Genomic DNA, 23642 nt, shown 5'->3' with positions numbered 1-23642 from the left:
ACCGTGGGCCATCAGCAACCTCACTTACACGTTTGCCATCAGATGTTCTTGCTGGGAAAGGAGGTGAGTGCACTGACACCACGTGTGTTCTGAGGCCGGGGCTGGCTCTTCAGAGTGGCTGATGCCCTCTGTGAGAGCTTGAAAACCACCTTCTCAGACATCGTTCAAGATTCTGGCCAAGAGTCAACATCAAGCTAAGTTGTCTATACCTCACAGGACCTGCCTTCTTTCCCTTTTTGAAAATTACACTTGCCGTTTCCTTATCTCTCAGGGCTCTGTAATTTCTCATGATTCCTCCGCGATTATCCCAAGGATTTCTCAACGGCATCTGACTATTTTTGGGGCATCTGGGATCTCCTTTTCCCTGTTCGGGGCAGCTCTGTGCCATCCTCTCAGCTGTTCGATTTGCACTTCTTAGTTTGCAGAAGACTCTTCTTTGAGAAGACAGAGCCACAAAAGGGCTGAGGGGCAGCATGCGATTATGATCTCTGAACATCCCCACCCAGCTTCCAGAGGACTGCCCTGCCCAGCCTTGCCCCACGCTGCCCCTTCCTGCAAGGAGGGTACCTGTGAGATTGGTGGCCCCTCTATTTCTACGTCAGGACTGTGGAGGAAGTGCGGGACCAAGGACTCGGTCTGTATCAGCCCAGGACAACCCTCCGCCACATCCAGGGACACCTGCCTTAGGTCCATCTGTGCATTTTGGAACATAAGAATCCATGGTCTGGACTCGCCGTCTTTGAGGATCAGTGGGGTTGTCTGGCTCCCGGAATGTTTCTTTCCTTTGAGGGAGAAACAAACAATTCTGGGTTCTTCTCTCTTTCTGTCCTGTCAGGAAGGAAACACATTTTCAAGTCACCCAGTGTTCCTGATCTTGAGAAAGCACCAGTAGAGTTAGTAGACAGAACCACCAACAACATGTGTTTCTTCTCTCTCCGTGGCCACATGCCCAGAGAGGAGGGTGTAATAAAAGAAGCAGAGAAAAAGATTCGAGATGGAAAGAAGTCGTGTGAAGGGAGCATCCGGCCAAGATGCAGGTCCAGACAGCAAGGGGGATGGGTGCCAGTGATCCCGGCGGGGCACCTGCTGAAATCTCTCCTGTGCTGGGCCGCGGGTTCTCTGCACACGGCTCCATGCCCAGCGCGGCGGCCGGTGGGGCGGCTGACTCACAAGTGTTCTATCCTTACTTTGCACAGAACACTTGGTGTAAGAAACACCCTCATGTTTAGCATCAGCTCTCAGGCTGTGCTCAGTGGGATGTCTGTGTGATTCTACAGACATCCTCCCCGCCTGCTAACCCCCATCAGCGCTGCCAGCACAATATCCATGTCATCACGCGCATTACAGCAAGCACACAGGGGTTTTGTTTCGGCTCTGACTGGGTCTACTAGGTCTTTGCATTCTTTCCTCAAAGAGGAATAGTTTTAAATTAAATATTTTTTTTTTTTTTTTTTTTAAAGAGGAGAGAAAAGGATGAGGACGGCTGCCAGGAACTTCTTGGTTTGGTTCCAAAGCTTTGCGAGCAGAACCTCTCCAAGGTCAAAAGGAAGCCCCCATTTAGGGGCTCCAGGTAGACAAGATGGAAATACAACTTCTTCCTCAGTCTGCTGTCCTGGGTCCTGCTGGCATTTGCTGCTGGAAGCTGCTCTCCGGGTGGCTGGGATCTGTGACCTACCCTGACCCTCTCCTCGCCCATCACTAGAACACAGTTCCCATCCCAGGAGCCTTTCTAAACTGCAGATGGTGGTCCTGGTTCGTGCACCCCCCACACCCCTCATCCTTGAAGGAGCTCAAAGTTACCTGCTTGGCAGTTTCTCACTGCTGCCCCACTTGAGCTTAAATGTCATGCTTTCAGCAGGAAATTTACAGTTGAAACTCCTGCCATTGTTTTGAGCTCCACGTTTCCAAAGTGGAACTTCCTATCTTGACCTGGAGTCACTCCTCCTGCCCGCATGACCATTGCTCTTGAAGGCTCCGCTGTTGCCATGGCAACGGTGAAGCAGCTCTTAGATGCTCTTGCCCCCTCTCCTCCATCTCCTCTATTCTTCAGTCATCTATTCCACTGGCTCTCTGCTCTAAGCATCTTCTCCGCTCTAAGCATCTTCTCCGCTCTGTGTCCCCTCTGCCTCCGGGAGCTGGGGGGCAGCTCCCACCTCCTGACTCCCAAGCTCCCGCCCCCCCCCTGACCTCACACCCAGGGCCCAGGCTGGCCTCCTGTCCCCATCGCTCCCGTGGAGGGGGGACCCTCAGCAGCCCCAGGAGAGCTTCCCACTGGCCTTTCCTGGCGCGGCAGCATCTGGTCCTCCGCCCACTCCAAAGCACACGCCTTCCGTGTGAGCCCCAGGGTCCCTCTCCCCAAGACGGGCTGCCTCGTGTCCACTGCTGAGCCTCTGCGCTTGGCCCTTCCTGTGTCTCCTCCACCCTCACAGTCCGCAAAAGATGCCTCTCCATCCTCATCACCCAGGTCTTGGCACCTTTTTATCTACAATGTTCTCTCCCTTCTTCCATCAGCTTCTGCTCAGAGCTCGTGTTGGGTTTGTCGTCTCTGCCTCAGAGCCACTACAGTGATGGTTTGCTTCTAACATTTCTTACCATTTTCAGTTTGCACTTTTCTCCCCATCCATACTGTACACTCCTTGAGGGCAGGGACAGTGTCCCTTCCAGTTATCGCTTCCTCTTGATATCCTACTTGTTTTCTACGATCCTACCTAATTTTTAATTGTATCATTTTTTATTGTACATGTCTTCATAAGCAATCTGCAAATTTGCAGGATAAAAAAATAATTCCTTCTGTGTCTTTCACAATGTGTATCATTGAAGTAGCCAAACACGCACTGGCTTGTAAGAATTTGCTCAATAAATATGGAGTTGGTTTTGAAATAGAGCAGGGCATGTGTGTTATTAATCTCAGGCAACTAAAAATGTATTTCAGGGGTGGGAGGGTAGGAGGGAGGTTCAAGAAGGAGGGGGCATATGTATACCTATGGCTGATTAATGTTGATATGTAGCAGAAATCAACACAATATTGTGAAGCCATTATCCTCCAATTAAAATAATTTTTTAAAAAAGAAAATATATTTCAGCCCCTTAAGAATCTGAATTTAAGTAAACCACTTAATAAGCTTTTCCCCTACTCCAATTCAACTCTGCTAAGCAATTTTTCATTGTATACCAGAACTTTGATAATGACTTGATACAACTGAAACTAAAGAGAGAAAAGGTAAAAACAAAGAAACAACAATTAAAAAAACCCTCAAAGGCTCTTCAGAAGGGAATTTCCGGAGGATAAATCATTTCTACCGCACACCAAGCTCCACCAGTCAACATTCATACCAAGGGGGTTCACAACACCCCCACCACCCTGAGGACTGGGTTCCAACACCCACAAGAAGGGGGCAAGGGCAGGGAGAGATGCAGGCACACAGACAGGACAGAAATGATATGAAACAGGATTTTTTTAGGGAAAGAAAAAGTGCTTCTCTGGCACGAGTCAGCTCAGGATCAAAGGATAAGATTCCGACTTTTAAAGTTCTGCGTCTGATCTGTTTTGCCTACGCCGCTGGGCGTGTTCAGCTGGTGGCAGGATCATTACAGCTTTGCTGTGTGGAGCCCTGTTCCGACAGCCTCATCGCGCCAGGGTGATGACAGGGGCCAGAGGATGACAGGCCAGGCCCACGCCTCTGTCCCGGTGGGCAGGAAACCACAGGCAGGACCGTTCCAGCAGAGAGGGGAGAGACTCGAGCCCAGCTTTGATGTCCGCCATGGCCACCACATCACAGCAACCCCACAATTGCCAGCCCGGCGGGGCCAGCTGCCTGTGGACACGAGCTGACAGGGGCCCAGGGCCGCGGGGCCAGGGCCGGAGGGCACAGCAGCCTGCCCCACCGGGCGGAGGAGGCCGTGTCCGTGCCCCGGGGACTCCCGGGCACAGCGCTGTGTGGGCCCCGCTGCTCCAGCGCCGATGTGCGAGCTCAGCCACTCATTCGCGTCTGACCCTGCGACCCTGTGGACTCTACAGCCCATGGGATTCTCCAGGCCAGAACACCGGAGTGGGCAGCCTCTCCCTTCTCCAGGGGATCTTCCCAACCTAGGGATTGAACCCAGGTCTCCTGCATTGCAGGCGGATTCTTTACTGTCTGACCCACCAGGGAAGCCCCAGACCCTCCCTCACGAAACCAGCATCCTCCGTGAGCATCAGGTCCCAGCAGAGCGCTCACTAGACCTTTCCATAGGAGGGGAAGGAGGGGGGCTCACAAGTGACCCCGGGTGACGCTGGGTGTCGAAGGGGAGCTTCCAGCCAGGCCGCCGTCTTCACTTTGCAGCTGCCTTTACAAAATCTGTTGAATGTGCTCCAGTGACATCACTGATAAGGATACTGGTCTAACCCAAAAGGACGTGTTTGCTTTATGTCTTGCAACATCCTTGAGTGCTCAAAAACAGCGAAAAGATAATTCCACCAAGTTTTCAATTTCCAGTGGCAGAAGGAATGGCCCAGCTCTGATGGTCAAGATAAAGCTCCAGCCTGCAGGGAACTGACCTTTTGGGGGTGGGGGGGAGTGAGGGTGGGGGGGAGTGAGAAGCATGGCCTTGTTCCCAGGGGAGGGGACCGTTTCATGTGTAATTACAGGGCTCAAATTCTGTTTTCTCTATAAAGCTCAACCCCAGTCTGCTGACAACTTTCATTAGTTCACAGAAGGCAGATCCCCTGACCATTGCCCTGACAGCCCCAGAGAGTCACGTGTTCATCCTTGTGGCCCTTTGTGAACTCAGCTTCATGTGAAGACACACTTGGAAGATGTGGGGCAACCGCGGAGGACTCACTGGCCTCTGTCCGCAGAGAAGCAGCATCTACTCCATACACCACAGGCCTAGGGGCCCTCAATTCTCTTCCTGACTCAAATCTGTCACTCTGCCCAATTCTTAGCAATGTGTGACTATTTATATTGAAACTTCGGATGCTAAGGCTGAAGGTCCAATACTTTGGCAAAAAAGGTGACTCATTGGAAAAGACCCTGATTCTGGGAAAGGTTGAGGGCAGGAGAAGGGGGTGACAGAGGATGAGATGGTTGGATGGCATCACCAACTCGATGGACATGAGTTTGCGCAAACTCTGGGACATAGTGAAGGACAGGGAAGCCTGGCGTGCTGCAGTCCATGGGATCGCAAAGTCGGATGTGACTCAGCTACTGAACAACAGCAAAATGCAATCCGATTAGAGGGATTCGGTTCCTTGGTCACGGCAGCCACAGGAGACGGGCGGTGTTCAGACTAAAAGGTGCAGGTATGAGACACCCCGTCACTCGCCAGAGCAGATGGATGGCACTGCTCTGGAGAACAAACACTGATATGTTTATTTCTCCCCTATGCCCACCTATATTCAGAATCCCCAGCCTGAACAGAGCAACTCAAATGTTCAACTGCCTTTCGATCCTTCTAGCTATCAACTAGGTGTCTAGATTTAAGGGCCGGCAGGCTGTGGCATACTGATTTCCTTTGATATTAGGTCTTTCAGGGACTCCACTTACAAAAATAATGGAGCTCCTTAAAGTGTGAGCTAGAGAAGCTATGGAAAGAGCTGGAGGAAGGCAGGGGCCAGCAAAGACACTCTGAATTTTATATCCTATCTGCTCACTTTCTGCTCCATGAGGAGGGCTTGGTTTCTATTTCTTTTTAACTCCTCCTTATCTTCTGGCCCCAGCGTCTGTGCTGAGAGGGTGTGACATGCAGGTCAAGGGACCCTTGATTCCGCATGGGCCAAATGGAGCACGTGAGGTCCGGGAGATGGAGTCCGGCCAGCAGGGAACGCTTGCTCATCCACCTGGACGACACGCTCGTGCTGCATACCTGAGTCTGTTTGCTGGGTGATGCAGGGCATTGAGGGGGTTTGCCAACAACTCAGCCTTCCCGTCCACATGAACACCCGGACTGACAGCACCAGCAGAAGCCTGCTTGTCTCACACCCGTCCTCGATGAGCCCCAAGTCTGGAAGCCTGCACCGTAAGACTCTTACGGTGGCCTTTCCCCTGGCTCCAGACCATGGCAGGGACTTCTCAGGGTTCTGCACTTGGGAACACACACAGGGGCCCCAGAAGAACCCCACTGCTGATCTGGGTATGAGTATATTTTATCTTGGAAGGTCTTCATGGAATCCACTGTACCATGAAACAAGTCAGCTGGCTCTCAAGTTCTCAAAGTAACGGAGCAGTCAAAGCTGATCCTTTGTGGACAATCACGTCAGGCACACCCTGGGCTCTTATGGACAGTGAGCTCTCACTCACAGCAGCGGTGGACACCTGGGGCGGTGCTTCTCTTCCTCAGTGATGTTGTTTTCCTGTCTGCTCTTGACCAGTAGTGAGATGATCGATATTTCTCTCTGAAGTGGGTATCCCTTGATTTCTCAGATCTCAACTCTCTAAAGCATTTCCAATGTCTGCTCATCCCTCTGACTCTGTGACCCCCACAGGCCGGGAGCTGAGGTTCTCTGTCTGTCCGAGGGGAGACTCAGGAAGGAAGCTGGCACGGGTCCCATCTTGAGTGCTGGAGACCACCGCCCCGGCAATTCCCCTTGTCTCCTGCCAGAGACAGTGCATCAAGCATGAGCTAACAGCTAACGCACGCCTTCTTCCCCACCTCCTGACTTCTCACTAAGCGGTGGAGCATTCTGCCTCATCTTTGTCCCCTACCTGCATAGCTCGTGACGGCTGTGCAGCTTTCTCTGCACAAACATCACCAGTGTCCAATTGCTAGACGCGGGTTGTTGCCAATATTTTGCTGTGATCGACAAGGTACTGGCATTTTACACTTGACAAAAAAGGGCCTCTGGAGAACAGATTCTCAGAACGGGTGAATGCATTTGCAATTTTGATATTTTCCAGACTGCTCTCCCTAGATTTTTTTTTTTTAAATCAAATCACATTTTCACCAGCAAAATACGTGCTTCTAATTTCTAATTTATTTAGTTTCTGATTTCATAGATGAAAGATATTTCATAGTTGCTCATGCACATCTTCATGAGGTAGATCATCTTTCAGTATATTTGCATTCATTTTTTGAGGAACCGCTAGGTAATACTGGCATCAGGTTGACTGTGGGTGAGAGATCAGACCACAGTCATGGGGTTTATTCTCACATAGACCATATCTGAAGATGAGTAGTTAAGGTTGGCCTGAAGGCTGGAAAGTTATAAGGATCTCAAGTATCTTCTTTCTCTTTCTCCCCCATCATGCTAAAATGTGGCTTCCATCTTAAAGGTCACTTATGACTCAAGATAGCTGCTGGAGCACCAGCCATCATGTCTACACTGCAGGCTGCAAGAAGGAAAAAGAAAACAGCCAGAGGGTGTGTGCCTCCTCCCTTTTAGAAGCTTCACAGAAGTTCCCTTTGACACTTTGCTTCCATCTCAGCAATAACTCAGTAACGTGGCTGTATCTGAAGGAGATAGGAACCTGGGGCTTTTCAGCTGAGGGCATCGCCCAGGAATCAGTTAATAAGGGGGACGAGGGCAACAGATATTGAGAGGCAATTGGCAGTTTCTGTCACACATTCTTTGTCAATTTTACTTTTGGATTTTCACTTTTATTGAGTCCCATGAGCTCTTTATATATAAAGAAATCCTTGTCTACTGTAAGAGTTACAAATTTTTTCCTACTGTTTTCTGTTGACTTTACGGTCTTTGTCATGTATGTATGTTTTCTGTAGTTGAAGTTATCCCTGTTTTCTTTTTTTATGGCTTCTGGCTTTTAAGTCACACTTAGGAAGGTGTCACTTGGAAGTCTCCCCTGGTTTCTTCTAGTGCTTTTACAAAGGTCTCAGACACAGAAGGATTCAACTTGAGGTCAAAGCCTTCTGGAACCGGGTTTCTCCTCTAAGCTGCGGGCAACTGCAGTGGCTCACTGGTCACTCTGCCACCTCTGGGCCTTAGAACATCACCCAGGTCGTCTGACCTGTGACCGTGGTACAGGATGGCGGCTCGAAGACCACTGCCACCTGCAGGTCTCGCCATCAGGGCTCCTGGGGTCAGGATGGCTGCAGAACAAGACTTGGCATCAAGTGAGATCACGGTGCTGTTTTAAAGATAGAAACCTAAATAGCCATGTCAGAAAGTTATTAAAAGTTATTAGCAGGAAAGACAAGAGAAGTAAAATAAATACTCCCTTGTAAACCAGAAAGAGGGCATTTTCAGACATCCACAGTTCACACCAGCCACCTATTAGCTCCTTCCAGTCTCTGGTGCAATTCACCACCAGGGGCAGAGCCAGGTGTTCACAGGAGTCAAGGAAAGGCAAGCCCACGCTCAGCCTGGACATGGCAACCCTTATGGGACATCCCCTCCATTCTGGTGGGCTGGCACATTCTTCTTGGAAAGGAACAATGTGAATAGGCTGCTACCTTAATAAGAGCATCATTTTACTGGCTTGAAACCATTTTTAAAAATTTCACACAGATACACACAATGAGCTTACAACTTATTGTAATAGCTATTAAAAGCATTTCCTAAACTTGAACTCTAATATTGTAAAGAGCTCTGATTGAAATAATTAGCTGAGTTTTGGAGGATGAAAACACTGCCCTGTTCTCACTAGGAACAGAAATGTACATGCACCACAGTGGGAAATACCACCTTCACTTGCTCCTTCTAAATGCAGTCAGACTCAGCCAAGGCTACAAGCGTACACTCTGGGAGAATAAAGTGAAATATTTGAAAGCGGAGGTGAAAACAATGCACATGTTAAAACAGCACTTTTCAATACAGGGCTGTGGTTTCCTCCTCCTCACTGTAACCCAGGGAGGAGACGGGGCAGAAACAGGAGGAAACTAAGTCATCACTGTCTCGCTCGCCTGGTTACAGAGGTCACTTTTGGCAAAACTAAAGTGGCACTAGTGGTAAAGAACCATTTGCCAATGCAGGAGATGTTAGATATACAGGTTTGAGCCCTGGGTTGGGAAGATCCCCTGGAGAAGGAAACGGCAACCCACTCCAGTATTTTTGCCTGGAGAATCCCATGGAGAGAGGAGCCTGGCAGACTACAGTCCACAGAGTCACAAAGAATTGGACACGACTTAGCAACTCAACGACAAAAATTAAATTAGGAAAATACATATATTTTTAACCTGGTAGACACAGTCTTTTTAAACTTAGGACTTTTTGGTTTCCAGGGGAGATTAAAGTCACAGTGAGTCTGCAGACGATGCTCCCAAGCCTTGCTGAGACCTACAGGCTGTGCCACAGATGGTTTAGGTCTGGTACTCCTGTAGCTAAGAAAAACTTGTGGAGTCACCAGATGATTGAGCCACCATGAATGGGGAAAGGGCAGCAGGCATGTCACCCACTCCCTGGTGAGATGCCACACACTCTTTTAAGAGGACTTTATAACTAACAAGTTTTGCGGACTGGAGGGCTAAAGTGTATCACAGCCAGCAAGCTGACTACTGTAGATGCCATTTGTCTGAGGCACAGGCAAAGAATTTTTATGAAGTAGAAATGATGTCAAATGTGTCCCATGTTTAAAAAAGAAAAGAAAAAAGTAAAGGAGTCATAAAGTTTGAACATCAAATTTTAATCTTGAACCTTTTCTCCAGTCTTCAAATTATTAACATGAAAAGGAATGATAAACTGCAATTTTATCATTACCCTATCACCAAGTAACAAGCCCTTGTTACAAAGTCTCCATCTACTGTGCCCAAAAACCAACAGAAAACCCATACATTATATTATCTAAGTGATCTATTAACAGATGAAATTTTAACCAACTTCATACCAGGAATCTATTAACAGAGGTACTTCAATCACATACCTTAAAATATGGAGAAAAGACAGGTAAAAAAGTGATCTTATCCGGTAGTAGTCTTTTTACTTCTTAAAATTTTTATAAAATACACTAATTTCCCAAAATAAAGAATATTATGACACATTGGTGTCAACTTACACAGATGAAAGCTGATGGCAGCTTTTTTTTTCTAGCTGAAGTTCATTTCACCAAAACTTTATATATTACATGAATATCCCAGTATTTTTTTTAAAAATTCAATACACAGGAACATAATGTACAGTGTCTTATAAAAAATGGTTAATTTAGGAATGATTTCATTTCAGCCACATAATATATCTCTTTAAGACCATAAAACTGCTTGCAAGAAGACTCTCAGTTCATGTTTTGACTCCCTAGTTGTAATTCTTGAAGGTAAAAAATGAGAAGGGTTTTGTTTTTGCTTTCTCACGAGAAAACTCTGGTCGCAGCCTCTGCCGCTGCCAGGCCCCTTCCCTGGCTCGGCTGCGAGGGGCCCTGGGCCAGGCTGTGTGGCTGGCTGGGGTGGGGGCGGTGGGCGTTGTGGGCTCAGCCCACCCGTGTCCTGCAAGGGGCGCAGCCCTGGCCTCGGCTGCCTGGGGACAGGAGCTCGGGGTGACCTGGGCAGACGAGGGGCTGCCTGGCCCAGCCGCAGGGCCGCGGCGTCCCCTGCAGCCTCTGTGTGGGGTCCAGCCCCACCCGGGGGTGGGGGGCATGGGAAGCGCCCCGTGAACGCCTGTGGCCCTCAGGGGGCCCTTCTGCACCACACACGGAGGCCGCCTGCGGTGACAGCGCGGGGACATGCAGGGCTGTCCGCAGACAGGGTGCAACCGCGGTTCTTCGACGTCCAGCCACGGAGCCGAGCCGCTTCTAATGCAACTAAACCTATCTCTGAACACGAGCTCCCCAAGGGTTGTGCTTTATCCCTCCTCCTAGGAAATCAGAGACCCTCACGATTAAAGTGAGGACTGGGTTCTGGGGTGACTCCAGGCCCAACCAGAAAGACAGGTTCCCACCTCGCCACCCGGGGACTCCCTCAGTGCCTTGGGTTCACTTGCGGGCGCTGACTTCCCAGAGAGACAGCCAAGCGCGACACCCGGCATCTGTGACCCAAAGCGGGGGAGTGAGCCCGGGAGGGTGGGGCCGCCTTTACCACTGAGCCAGCAGGGAAGCCCTGGGGCATCTTCTGCACCGAGGGGACTCTGCTGCTCCCAACAGGGGGTCACCCAGCCTCTCATCGGCTACTGTTCCATAAATTAATAACTTCTCAAAATCATAATCCAAAGAATTCATCTATTACAGGAAAAATTCAAGTTTAAAAAAGCAAATAAATTAGTTAAGCCTTGTAAACAGTTGTCCGTCTCAGCTAGGTGCCTCTGTGGAGTGAATCAGACAGCACAAGGCAGGTGGCAGGTGGCCACGGAAAGGGGCGAAGTGCCCGCGAGCCATCGGAGGGAGGTGGAGACAGATGCGGTCCCGCCCCGGCGCTCCTCAGATGTTCTCCACGAAGCTCCCAGGGAAGAGCCCCGTCTTCCCATTCCGCTGCAGCGTGCCCTTGAACCAGCCGTCCTCCCGCTTCCTGTGCACGAACACGATGTCGCCCTCCTTGAGCTCCAGCTCCGCCTCGCTCTGTGGCGGGTAGGAGACCACCACCCGGTGTCTGCGGGGTGGAGAGGACAGACAGTCAGGCTTCAGAGCAGAGAGATGGTCCATGCGGGGAGAGAGAGGACATGATGGACCGATGCGGGGGTAGATGATAGATGGGGCAGAGAACAGATAGATGGTAGATAGACGGGGGAATAGATAGATGGTAGATAGTTGGGTGACAGAACAGATAGAGAGATGACACATGCAGGTAGACAGAATAAATGAAAGGTAGCTGGGGGAATAGATGATAGATGGCAGATAGATGGGGCAATAGATAGATGGTAGATAGATGAATGAGATAGATAGTGGGTAGATAGATGGGTGAGAGAACAGAGAGAGAGATGATACATGGGGGGGGAGAGAATAAAAGATAGATGGGGGAATAGATAGATGGGGGAATAGACAGATGGTAGACAGATTGTTGACAGAGCAGAGAGAGAGATGATACATGGCGGGGGGAGAGAATAAATGAAAGATAGATGGGAGAATAGACGGATGGTAGACAGATGGGGGAATAGACAGATGATGAGGGGCGGGAGGAGGCAGGGAGAGGATGATAGATGATGGAGCGAGGGGAGGAGGGAGGCAGAGGCAGGTGATAGAATGATGACAGTAGAAGTGGGGGAGGGAGAGAGAAGGTGGGGGCTCAGTTACAGCTGCTCAGAGTCAGGCAAAGCCAGTGTGCATGCCTCAGATGTTGACAGAGCACAAATCTGCCTACGATGTTGGTAAAACGACTCACACCGCTACCGTCCCCTGTTGAGTAGAGACCTGCTGTGACCCGCGCTTGAACGCGCATAAAGGTCCACGAGCGACCAAGGACTGAGCTGGATGAGGCTGGACTGCAGGGAAACTCTTCCTTACACACCCAACTCTTCCCGGGGCAGCTTGTCCCAAGGTTCACACAAGGAGCAGGGACTGGGGCCACCTGCTCAATCTACTGCCAGCCAGGAGGCTGGGGCTCTGATCGCCACGGGTCAGACATATGGTCTGCTCCTCTGAGCATTCTCAACTCAGGGATCACTGGGAAAAGGTGTAATTATCATTTCAAGATTCCTGAAGCCTGGCTGGTGTAAGGTCATCTACCCTCTGCTTCCAGGCTTGTTTCCTTCTGCAAAATTATGCTGAAGAGTCACAGAAGCCAGGAGGAGATGACTGTGTTTCACCCTGTGCGGTCTCTGCCCACCTGTGTGACCAACAGAAGCCTTCACAAATGATGGTCTGGGGTGCTGAGGCAGGGTCCTAACGGGTGTGCGGTGACCCCCACCCTGCTGTCTCCAGGAAACCACCCATGCTGCCAGGCGACTCACCCCCCTGTCCCATGCACAGACGTGCAGGCCAGGTAACAGAGGTCTCTTTCAAAAGTTGGTGGCGACGTGAGCAGCCACCTGGAAGGGGTCTTCTCTCCCCACTCAAGCCGTCACAAGACTGCAGCTCAGGTGGACGTCTGGACACTAACCTCAAAAAATGCCCGAAGCCAGGACCATCCCTGTAAGTCATCCCCAAAGTCCTAACCTCCAGAACTGTGAAACGATACACGTTCACACTTAATTTAAACTTCCGAGTTCTGGAGTAATGTGTGACACAGCAAAGGATAACTTATAAATGTGGACACACCTCTCTCACTGGCTGATGCTGATCAATGAGTATTAAGCTATACAAGAGGTTGAGTTTCTACTCTCATCTGGTTCTCAAAGTCAGAGAATGAACTTAGAGCCTAAACAGCGACCCACTCCACTATTCTTGCCTGGGAATCCCGTGGGCAGAGGAGTCCGGGGGTACAGTCTACAGGGCTGCCAAGAGCTGGACGCAACTTAGCAGCTAAACAACAGAGCTATAAAAGTGGCTGAGTTTCTACTCTTATTTGGTTCTTAAAGTCGGAAAACGAACTTCTAGCCTCCTAGGACTCACTCTTAACAGCACATAGAGAATGTCACGGCTGAAAAAATGGTCATCAGAACTGGTCTACAGAACTGCCCCAACCCTCATGAAACCCATCGGAGCACAGTCCTTCTGGAGGATCACTGGTTTTACCAGCATCCAACACATAAGGACCAGAATCCATTCATGCGAGGACCTGAGCAAGAGCCTCAGGCTATGACTTGATTAATAAAGGCATCTCTACACAGGCCCAGCGGCCGCCTGGACCATTCCTGGGTGACTCTGGGCTCGGGAGCCAAGTTTCCGCTCTGGATGTGGAGCAGAAGCGCAGCACAGAGGCTGCCTGGCCATTCGTGAGAGGTCCTGGGAGGCCAGAAACAGGGCGGGCTGCGAGCAAGCCTGCGGGTGGGTGGGGAGGCCTGGCCTCTTATGAGAAGCGGACCTGGGGCTCATGCTCAGAGCAGCTTTTGCTTGAGCCTCAGTTTCCTCATCTTTGCACTAGGACGGCCGTGACCCACAGAGGTGTTACCAGTGGGGACAACATGGGTATGATACACTCAGCACGTGTCACGGAGTTCACACCCTGAGTGCCAGGTCCCACCACGACCGTGCGTCTCAGGTAAGAGCGGGCGGGCGCCTGCTGCTTCCGGAGGTATGGCCTGGAGGACGGCAGCCTGACCACACCCCTGACCAACTTTAGAACGGCAGAGCCAGGGTTCTGGAAGCCCTTCTCTGACAGCTTGCAAAGCAGGACGAGTGAGTCCATCGTGGGCTACTCTGGAGGAAGGGATCCAGATGAGAGGATGTCTCAAGTCCAACGCCAACAGGCTGAAGAGCCTGTGAAAAGCCATGCTGCCATCTGGGGCAGGTTAACATCTGAGCAAAGCTCCTTTATTACAGAAAGACGCACACAAGTAACTCATCATATTCAGAGCCAATCTCTGATGAAACGTATCGCCCCTGGTCCTCCGTGAGTTGCCTTAAAGGTGAAATGGAACAAAAACAGTTCTTGAAGAAAGTGACTAGATTAACATTTGCATTTTAGAAAATGCACTAAACCAACTCTGTCAAACATTTTCTGAACTAGAATTGCTGCTGAGCTAAGACCACAATCTTCCTACCGAGTCCCCAGGGGAGAGGGTTTTCATGGCTGAGCGACAAGCCTCCTGCACTGAGAGGAGCAAAAGCCATGACCTTGGACCATAGGGAGACCACCGGCTGCAGCAGAGACTCTGCTCAGATCCTGACCCTGGCCCGAAGAGTGGTGTGCACACAGATTCCCAACAGGCATGCTCAAGACCAATGCTGGGCACAGCGGGCCACCATCCCAGGCATGGAGCAGCTTTGCCCAGTCCATGCTCACTTACCCCGGCAACGTGAGTGCAGCCACAGAGCCCAACACCTGTTGCCCAGCCACGACCCCTCGGGTGTTCTGAGCAGGGATTCTGCGGCGTCCTGAGCCTCAGGCACCATACCTCTCTCCCACAGCCGCCACGGACCTGGGGTCCACCTTCCACGTCTGCACCCCAGGCTCGCTGCTCTGCCCCCTCCCACCTGAGCAAAGAACCTGCCTGTCCTCCCAGCCTCCAATCTCCTCCCATCCCCACTCCATTCTGCACACGATCAAAATACTAACTTTCTTAACAGCCAATTCGATTTGCAGCTATTTCTCGCTCAATTTTCCTTACAGCTTCCCAACTCCTCGGAGCAAGGCTGCTCCCCAGTCTGGCGTGTGAGGCGCTCAAGGGCCTCAGCCTCTCTGCGCCACAGCTGGTGGCTCTCCCCGTGCACCTGCACACTGCCCCGGCTGCGGCCTCTGCCCCCAGCCCCAGGCCCGGGCTCACACGGTCCCCTGGGGGCTCCCTCGGACAAACCCGAGCCCACCCACGCCCAGCAGGCTCTCGAAGCCGTGCTCCATCTGACCCACGACTGAAGGAAGCCTCACCCCTGACCAGAGTCCAGAAGCCCTGGGCATGGTCCTTAGCACAGTACACACGGCCATCCTCCATGAGAACGTCCAATGACAAAAGGAAAGGTTTAATTGCATAGCAAAGTGATTTTTCCAAATGTACAACGTTCCTCAAAAAGGAATGAAATTCTGACAGGTTACCACATGGATGAACCTTCAAAATATTATGCTAAGTGAAATCAGTCATACACAATTCCACCTATGAGGTGTGGAGACTAGTCAGACCCAGAGAGACAGAAACTAGAACGGGGTTTGTCAGGGGCTGGGGAGGGCAGGAATGGGAAGCTAGTGTTTAACGGGGTGATGAAAAGCTCTAGAAATGGATGGCAGTGATGGTTATATTACCATGTGAATGTACTTAATGCTACTGAACCGTATACCTGAAAAAAAAAAAAAGGCAAATTTTATGGACATTTTACCCCAATTTAAAAAAAGACAAATGAATTTACAAATTAATGAAGGGACTTCCCTGGTGGTCCAGTGGCTAAGACTTCCCACTCCCAGTGCAGGAGCCCGGCCAGGGTTCAACCTCCGGTTAGGGAACTAATCCCACAGGCCGCAACCGAGGCCTGGCACAGACAGCCAGCCAAATTCTTCAAAAAATTAATGGGAAGCTGAAAGAAAGGAGAAAGGGAAGAAGGAAAGACAGGGAAGCAGGGAGGAAAGAAGGAGAAACCATCGAAAGCTACGTGGCTCCTGGCTGTTGGGAGGCGCCTCCTGCTTCTTTCGGACAAAGCCGGGGGTGACAAGAGGCCACGAGGGCGGCTCACAGACCCGGCCCTGAGTGGGCCTCAGCCTCTCGTGGGACACTGAGGCTTCGCGGATGACCTCCAAGGTGGAATGCAAGAGAGAGATGCCTGCTGTGTAAGGAGGCTCCACGACACCCCGGGGCAGCCCTTCGGCCCGGGCTCAGCTATTCTGGCTTCTGCTTAGAGGGGCGCTCCTAGTCTTTCATTAGCACAAATTTTCCACTTCCTTAATTTTTTTGGTCTCTTTCATGTCTTCTGTAGTTCACGCCTTTTTGTTTCTAATCTCTCCTGATTCAGCCCAAGTCGAGTCCCCAGGCTCTGGGGGGCAGGGTGCCCAGTGTCCTGGTCTGGGTGGGTGACCTCTGCTACTAGCATGTCACTAGCAAAACGAAACTTGCTGCTTTGCAGTTCGCTTGAAGTCTGAGTGACTGACGCTCACTGCTTCATCCAGTGGGTTCATGTCACAGCCTCAAATCAATCATTCTGTTTAAGCCCAGCTGCCTTTCTATAAATCTATCTCTGTCCAATTTGTATGTTTTTGGTATGGTTCCTGATCAAAGATCAGAGGTCCTTTTCCAATTTAGCAGATGGGCTTATCAGTTTAAATCCTAAACTTAAAAATATACGGAGATGACTTGCTGTGTCTGCTTTATCTGCAATTTCTTTTTGTAGGGAAAAAACTGCCACACATACTTTTATTTGCCATCCCTTCTGAAATATCTTATTTCCATGTTCTCTTTGCAATTTCCTAATTATTTTCCCTCAGTCCTTCCACACTAGAGCCTGCAACACCTGCTTCATTATCTCCGCTGTCATCAGTTTTATTCCGCCCCCAGAATACAGCCTTTCTTGCTCGTTTTCCTCAGTCTCTCTCACAAACACAAAAGATTCCTTCTGGTCCTCAGAGAACAGGCTCGGCGGACCCCAGATCTGTCCACACACCTCCAGGCGGCTCCCTCCCTCCTCACAGTGTGAGAAGAGGGCAGAGCGGCTTTCTCCCCCTTGGGATTTACGGGGCAGGGTCCCACTTTGAGAGGAAATTTTACGCCTGTTGTCACTCTGATCTGCAGACGAATCCTATCTCATACTACACTGGTATTAGACATTAAAAATATTTCTGTGGAACTCTAGAAGGAAAAATTCTACCAGAAGAGCCCCACGCTCTCGCACTTTGTGGGGGCAGGAGTCGTGACATTTAGACTGTGATTTGAGGACGCTAAGATCCTGAAATGCTTCCTAAATTAGACTGATGTGAAAGCTAACCTTCCCTGCATTTTTAGCATGAAATACTTTTTCTTAGGCTGAAATTTTTAAAATCCCAAAAGAGGTAATCCCTAAAATACATCCTTGGTAGTTTTTGAATAACCAAAAAATTTCCTGCCCAGTGGATAAGATAACAGGATAATAGACTGTTTTCCTATGCTATTTGCTTCCACACATTTTTCCTGTTGTGTCTACAGTCAGGCAGACCTAAGAAGCTGAGTTAGACACATGACATCACCATCACTGTAGGATGGCAAAAACGCTGTGAGAAGCTGGTAAGGCTGGCTATTATATTCAATATCCCACTGAGCACGTGGATTATAAAAATATAAATGCAGGGCAGAAATTCTCTCCAAAGACCACTTTCCCACTTGTAAAAATGGAAATGCTTCCATAACATACCCAGCAGAGGATCCCTGTGTGCCCTGCCCACGTGATCAGCAGGAAACCTGCCTGCTCCTTGTCTGGAGGGGGAGCCGCCCGCGGCCCCTCCTGTTGAGATGCTCTGGACTGTGGGAGCCTTCTGCAATCAAGGCGACCCGCTGTGAGCAAGGTGCCCCTCTGTGAGCTGGGCTGGGGTGCAGAAGCTTGGAGACTGGCCTCTGGAAAGAGCCAGTGCTGGGGGCGTCTGGTACGGTGAAGCGGCCCCCCTGGCAGACACAGGGACACCACCAGTGACAGGGGCGCGGGGAGGCTCGGCTTGCAGAGGGACTTGCACTTCAGGGTCGGGCGCGAGGAATGGCCTCTGTGGCCCAGAGAGAGTAAACGAGTCACTGGACTGGGTCCAGGGGCACAGGCGTCCTCCCTGGAGAGCCAAGAAACACCGCAGGAAAAAGCAGGGCTCTTGGAATGAAGGGTGACGTGAACTTGGGGCGAAATCTCAAAGCTTGGCTAAGAGCCCAGTGGATGAGGGGAAAGACAGAATGTTTTACGGGTGAGGCAGAAACACTTTTCAGGGTAATGTCTCTTTTCAAAACTGGTTTGAGAAGGGTCAGAACTACACAGAATTATCTTGTGTCCCCATAAACGTGCACAGCAAATGGTGTACTTTGTATTTAAGGCACATAGATGGTTTGATTAATTCTTTCCTGAGTTACTTCTGGGTAATAAAGCATGCCCCCCGAACTGTCTGAATGCAGGCCTCAGGTTTCGGTGGGTACGAGTGTTCATCTGAAATACAGCGTTCAGGCGGATTTAAGTCATCGTCAAGTGTAACACCTGACAGTAAGATCTTGAATCACTAACAGAAAATGCTGCCCCAAAGACGACACCTCCACAGATGAGAAACGTGCCGTGTGAGACGTAGGGACAGAGGGACCCGAGCTTGCAGAGACAGACGGCACCTCCTCCAGCAAAGCTTACATACTTGTGCTAACGTTATGGGAAAACAGTCCTCTAGTTTCAGGGTGCTTCATGCCGTCTTCTCAGGCAGCACACCATGCTGCATTTTTAATTCATATGATCCGAGCAGGTTTTTGGTTTTGGTTTTTTTCTCTCGGATCGGCTTTATTTTTTTCCTAACAGGTTTCTGTCTTATTAAGTAGATTTTCTCTGCTAACACGCTCGGAGAGCCCCAGTGGTGAAACAGACAGGACAGCTCCTGTCTGTAAAGGTGACTTGAGGTCACAGTCACTGCACAGGGCTCACTATTCTGAGGGTAACGGAACCCCGTCATTGGGTCGGCAGGGGTCGGGCCAGGAGAACTCTGCCACATTCTGGCTCAGGAAGAACCCGAAGAGAACTCTGGGGGATGGAACACTCCAGCAGCTTTACAACGAGCAGGTAGTGGTGTTCATAAGCCTTTGATAAAAAGGGCCAAAGATGAAACTAGGGTGGCTGGCTGGCCGTGAACGAGGAGCCAGGAGAAGGCAGGGACCAGGGCCGCCGTGACCACTGCCCCGTAGAGGAGAGCTCTGGAGACATGATGGAAAGGGGTGAGGATGCAGAGGGGACCTCAGAGATGGAGCACGCCACCTGAAGGAGACAGGAGCCAGCGCCAGCTGTGGCCGCAGACCCCAGGAAGGAGCCTGGAACGCCGCGGGTGCCGCAGACCTGCCGGCTCCCAGCGCCCATGACGAGAACCCACCTCTCACACACGGCGGGCCGCACCTCACTGGCCGCGGGGCCCAGGGATGAGCAGGGCTGCCGGGGAGGTGGCGCCACGGGGGCGGAGTCCAGGGAGCAGGCCCTGCGCTGGGGGCCAGGGGCCACGGTGTCCGCATCGCAGGGCCCGGGGCAGGCGCAGGGGGCGCCCGGGGGCCCGCAGGACAGCTCGGCCCCCAGCTCAGCATCCAGCGTGGGTGAGGCCGGCGGTGAGCCCCGGGGCTTGCGCTTGGTGGAGGCCCCGGACAGCAGCTTCAACAGCCCCTTTTTCTCTTTCTAAGAAAAAAAAAAGTGCATGGGTTGGAGACACAGTTCTGTTGGTAGAGTTTCAAGTTCAGATTTGAGCTTTCCAAGGGACCCTGAGGCTGTCTGGGACTCCTGGTCCGGCTCCTGGGGCTGTGTGCTCAACGCCCTTCACCTCTCTGCACAACCCCCACCCACCCGCGCATCTTCCCTGGTTCTGGACATTCAAGTGCTTGTCACCAACCTCCACAGAGGTGGGATGAGCAGATAAAAAGGTGGGGAAACCAAAATCCCACCAATTCACTTTCCAGGCAAAGTGAAGGCAAAGGAGACCCTTTATGACAAAATGGAAATTTCGGACGATAGCTTTAATTTCCTGAAATTCTGCCTGTTCTATCTTCAATTCATGTGTGCTAGACTCAATTAACATAAACCCACTTGCATTTTAGCATTTTACTCCACAGCCATAGACCTGAGGCTTATCTCTCAAAGGGGATGATGTCTTGATCAGGGTGAAGGGTTAAGTCATATTCATTCGTCACCACATTGATGAAATTTAACAAACTGATAATAATAGAAGTCAAACCATATCTGTTGTGCAAATACTTCTTTAATTAAAAAAACAACTCTGAAAGTGTGAAGTGTTAGTTCCACAGTCGTGTCCGACTCTTTACAACCTCATGGACTATAGCCAGGCTCCTATGTCCATGGGATTCTCCAAGCAAGAATACTGGAGTGGGTTGCCATTTCCTTCTCCAGGGGATCTTCCCCACCCAGGGATCAAATCCGCATCTTCTGTATTCAGGCAGATTCTTTAACAAAAACAACTACAAAATTCAAAAAAAGCCCATCAGTATAATAGAAACACTTTATGTCTCTTTTTGCAAGCAAGTGTATAAATGAGAATTACTCCCATCAACCTCACACCATAGAAGCCACCTCGTGGATCTTGGTGTCCTGTGGTCTTTTCCTTTTGGTCTTTGCTCTGCTAGGAAACCAGATCTAGGGCTGGCGCTCCTCTGTGCCCAGACCCCAAGTGTCAATATTCTGATGCCCAAGCGCAGGTAATAACAATCATCATTTTAAATTGCTTTACTAATGTGTCAACTGTGTCATCAAGTCCTCTGACTGAAAACATGGTCTGAAAATGCAACAGTTGAGAGAAATAACCCTTTAGAATGCTCTCTAGGCAAACTGGGGCTATTAAGGTCCACTGACAGGGAAGGAGATTAGTGAGCAGCCCTTGAGGAGAAGAATTCTTCCTGAACACTGACTTTGTTCAAACTCAGTAAAATATCCCTTGGGGCGGCGGGGATCCATAATAACAGAGTTCAATTAGAGACAGTCTGGCAGAAGGAAGTATAGGTAACCATTTATCAGATGACCAATCATCCCAGGCGGCCTGCACCATTTACCTAACGCGGCCCACGGCTCCTGCTGAGCCACAGGGCAGGGGCTCTTCCCCATAGAGGTCACGAGAGACAGTGAGCAGGGTTCCCTGAGCTGCACGCCAGGTTCTGATCAGCCACGGATTTCTACGGTGGTGTGCATAGGCGGCTCCCAACCTGCCTCTCCCTCTCTCACCTCTGCTCACCACGTTTGTCTTCCACATCTGTGAGTCTGCTCTGCTTTGGAGATAAGTTTGTGTGTGCCCTTTTTCTTTTTATATTCCACACATAAGCAATATCCTATGACCTTGGTCTTTCTGCGTCTGCTGTACTTCACTCAGCATGACAGTCTCTAGATCCACCCACGTGGCTGCAAATGGCATCGCTTTGCTCTTCCGTGTGACTGAGTGATGGTCCACTGTGTACACGCACCACACCTCCGTGACCCACTCCTGTGCTGATGGACACTTAGGCTGTTTCCACGTCCTGGCTGTTGTGAACAGTGCTGCTATGAACAATGGGGTGCACGTATCTTTCTGAATTATGGCTTCCTCTTGGTATATGCCCAGAAATGGGATTACTGGGTCACACAGTCACTATTTTCAGATTTTTAAGGATCCTCCACACTGTTCTCTGCACTAGTCATCACTAGGGAGCAGTGTACAAGGGTTCCCTTTTCTTCACACCCACTCCAGCCTCCTCATTTGTAGACTTTTTGATGATGGCCATTCTGACCAATGTGAGGTGATATTAATACCTCATTGTAGTTTTGATTTGTATTTCTCTAGTAATTAGTGAGAATTGATTTTAAAAGTTACAAGAAAATATATGCATGGCCTGAAATTCAGAAGGAAATCCTGAAGCTTCAAGAGCAGTGGGTGGGCTCTCCAGGAAGAGGCTCCCAGCACACACTATACACCCCAGCAGGTGAAGGTGCAGAAGCACCCGATGATGAAGGCACTTATGTGATGCCCCAGGAAGTGACAGAAAGGCCTCCACGAGAAGATCAGGAGAAGGGCCCCCAAGAGGAACATACCATAGCCGTGGCAATTCAAGATGCTGAAGGCCAGAATGAACTTAAACTTTGACCAAAAAAGCTGGGGGTGGGGTATGTGCTGCTTTAAAGTTTTGTTGGGAACAGGAAAGACATGGATCTGGTGTCTGGGGTGGACGGTGGTCCTTAGACGCATGAAGAGTCACTTTCAGCCAGACAGGAAGAACAAACCTCGGTAGGAGGGAAACGGGGGGAGGAACGGGGATGCGGAGATGAAACCACTCCCCCCAGCAGGCTGATCCACCCCAGCGTACTGAGGAAATTAATAGCTGGAACACAGCCGATCTCTGATAGACCCTGGTGAACCTGGGACCAAGGTCAACTCAGCAGGCCAAAGAAAGGCACGTGTGGTCCTCATGTTCAGAGACGACCACAAGGGCGCTTGCAGACCACCTGGGAAACGGGGCTTTAGGGGACCACCCCTAAAATGGGGTATCTGATGAAAGGCTGACTCAGGAAAGGAAGTGAGACCGAGGAGTATGCGAGCTAACAGGTTACAGCAGAAATGGTGAGGCAACTGGGGGACTGTTTGGATGGGAGAACGAGAGAGCTGGATCTCATCAGGCATCCGCCAAGCTCTCTCTGAGTGTTCTGGCAAGACGATGGAGGGATGGGGGTGAAGTGATGTTCCCTGCAGTAATCATGGGTCACTGAGTTTATAGCCATTGGGACAATCTCTTGAATGAATTGGGAACATTAAATGAGGTAGCAGACTTAGAAAGGGAAATTAGAAATCTGTGACATGAAGAATATGAGGGAAAAAACCCCTCAAGAGTGAAGCCTTTAAGAAAAGAAGATAACCCTGAACTCCCTGCAGGGATCACATAGAAAGGAGACCATCGTTTTCTATGCAGTCCCTCAAAGCACACTCTGAAGGTCTGAAGTCACAGGGAGACAGGCGCGTGCTGATGGAACTTTCCATGAGTTCGAGCTGCCTGAAGACAGAGCTGATGCTCCACAGCAGGACACAGGGCCACAAGGCATCCTCGCAGAGGCCAGTGGCCACCTGTCAGCAGGGGGACTGAGCGGGGTTAACAGGTCACTGCTCTACGCGTCTGGTCTCTCCCTCCAGCCCTGATCTTCCTTCCTCACTTAGACGATCCCTTTGCTTATACTGGGCTCACGCAGCTAATCCACTCGTCTTTAAACCTTTAATTGAACCACATCTGTAAGACCCCTTCTGCAACGTAAGGAAATGTATTCTCAAATTTCAGAGATCAGGACATGGACCTCCTTGGGGGCTGTTATTCTCCCTAGCACAGACATCCTGCAGATGCTGTGAATTCTTCCTTCGGAGGCCTGGGGCTCCAGAGCCTGATTCCCTGAGACAAGGCCCTGATGTCTTGTCCTGGAACCTTCAAATCAAAACTGTAAAGTAAGTTTACTTTCTGAAGATCTTGGCAGGGTTGACCACGTGAGCCGGAGTACAAGTTTAATGTAGTTAATCATAAACATTGAACAGATAACAATCTTTTGCAAAAGCACTCATGTCAACTCAACAATTAAATATTAACTTTTTAGTAGGCTGTTAGGTTTATTTCCTTATAAAGCCCTGCTCAC

At 50.3% G+C, this 23642-nt stretch overlaps 1 protein-coding gene across 3 annotated transcripts in view; it reads right to left on the bottom strand.

Annotated features, from left to right (window-relative positions):
* Positions 1–9536: 9536 nt before the first annotated feature.
* The window catches only part of SH3RF1 (SH3 domain containing ring finger 1), a 157483-nt gene continuing 143377 nt past the window's right edge, over positions 9537–23642 (bottom strand). For all 3 annotated transcript variants that reach the window (XM_070480712.1, XM_070480710.1, XM_070480711.1), the window contains 2 exons: positions 19381–19673; positions 9537–11445 (listed from right to left, as the gene is read on the bottom strand). In XM_070480712.1, coding sequence (XP_070336813.1) covers positions 11277–11445; positions 19381–19673 — 462 coding nt within the window. In that variant the 3' untranslated portion in view covers positions 9537–11276. The remainder of the gene's footprint in view (positions 11446–19380; positions 19674–23642) is intronic.

Source organism: Odocoileus virginianus, chromosome 18 (genome assembly GCF_023699985.2).
Source record: "Odocoileus virginianus isolate 20LAN1187 ecotype Illinois chromosome 18, Ovbor_1.2, whole genome shotgun sequence".
NCBI lineage: Eukaryota > Metazoa > Chordata > Mammalia > Artiodactyla > Cervidae > Odocoileus > Odocoileus virginianus.
This window is presented reverse-complemented; position numbering and strand designations above follow the sequence as displayed.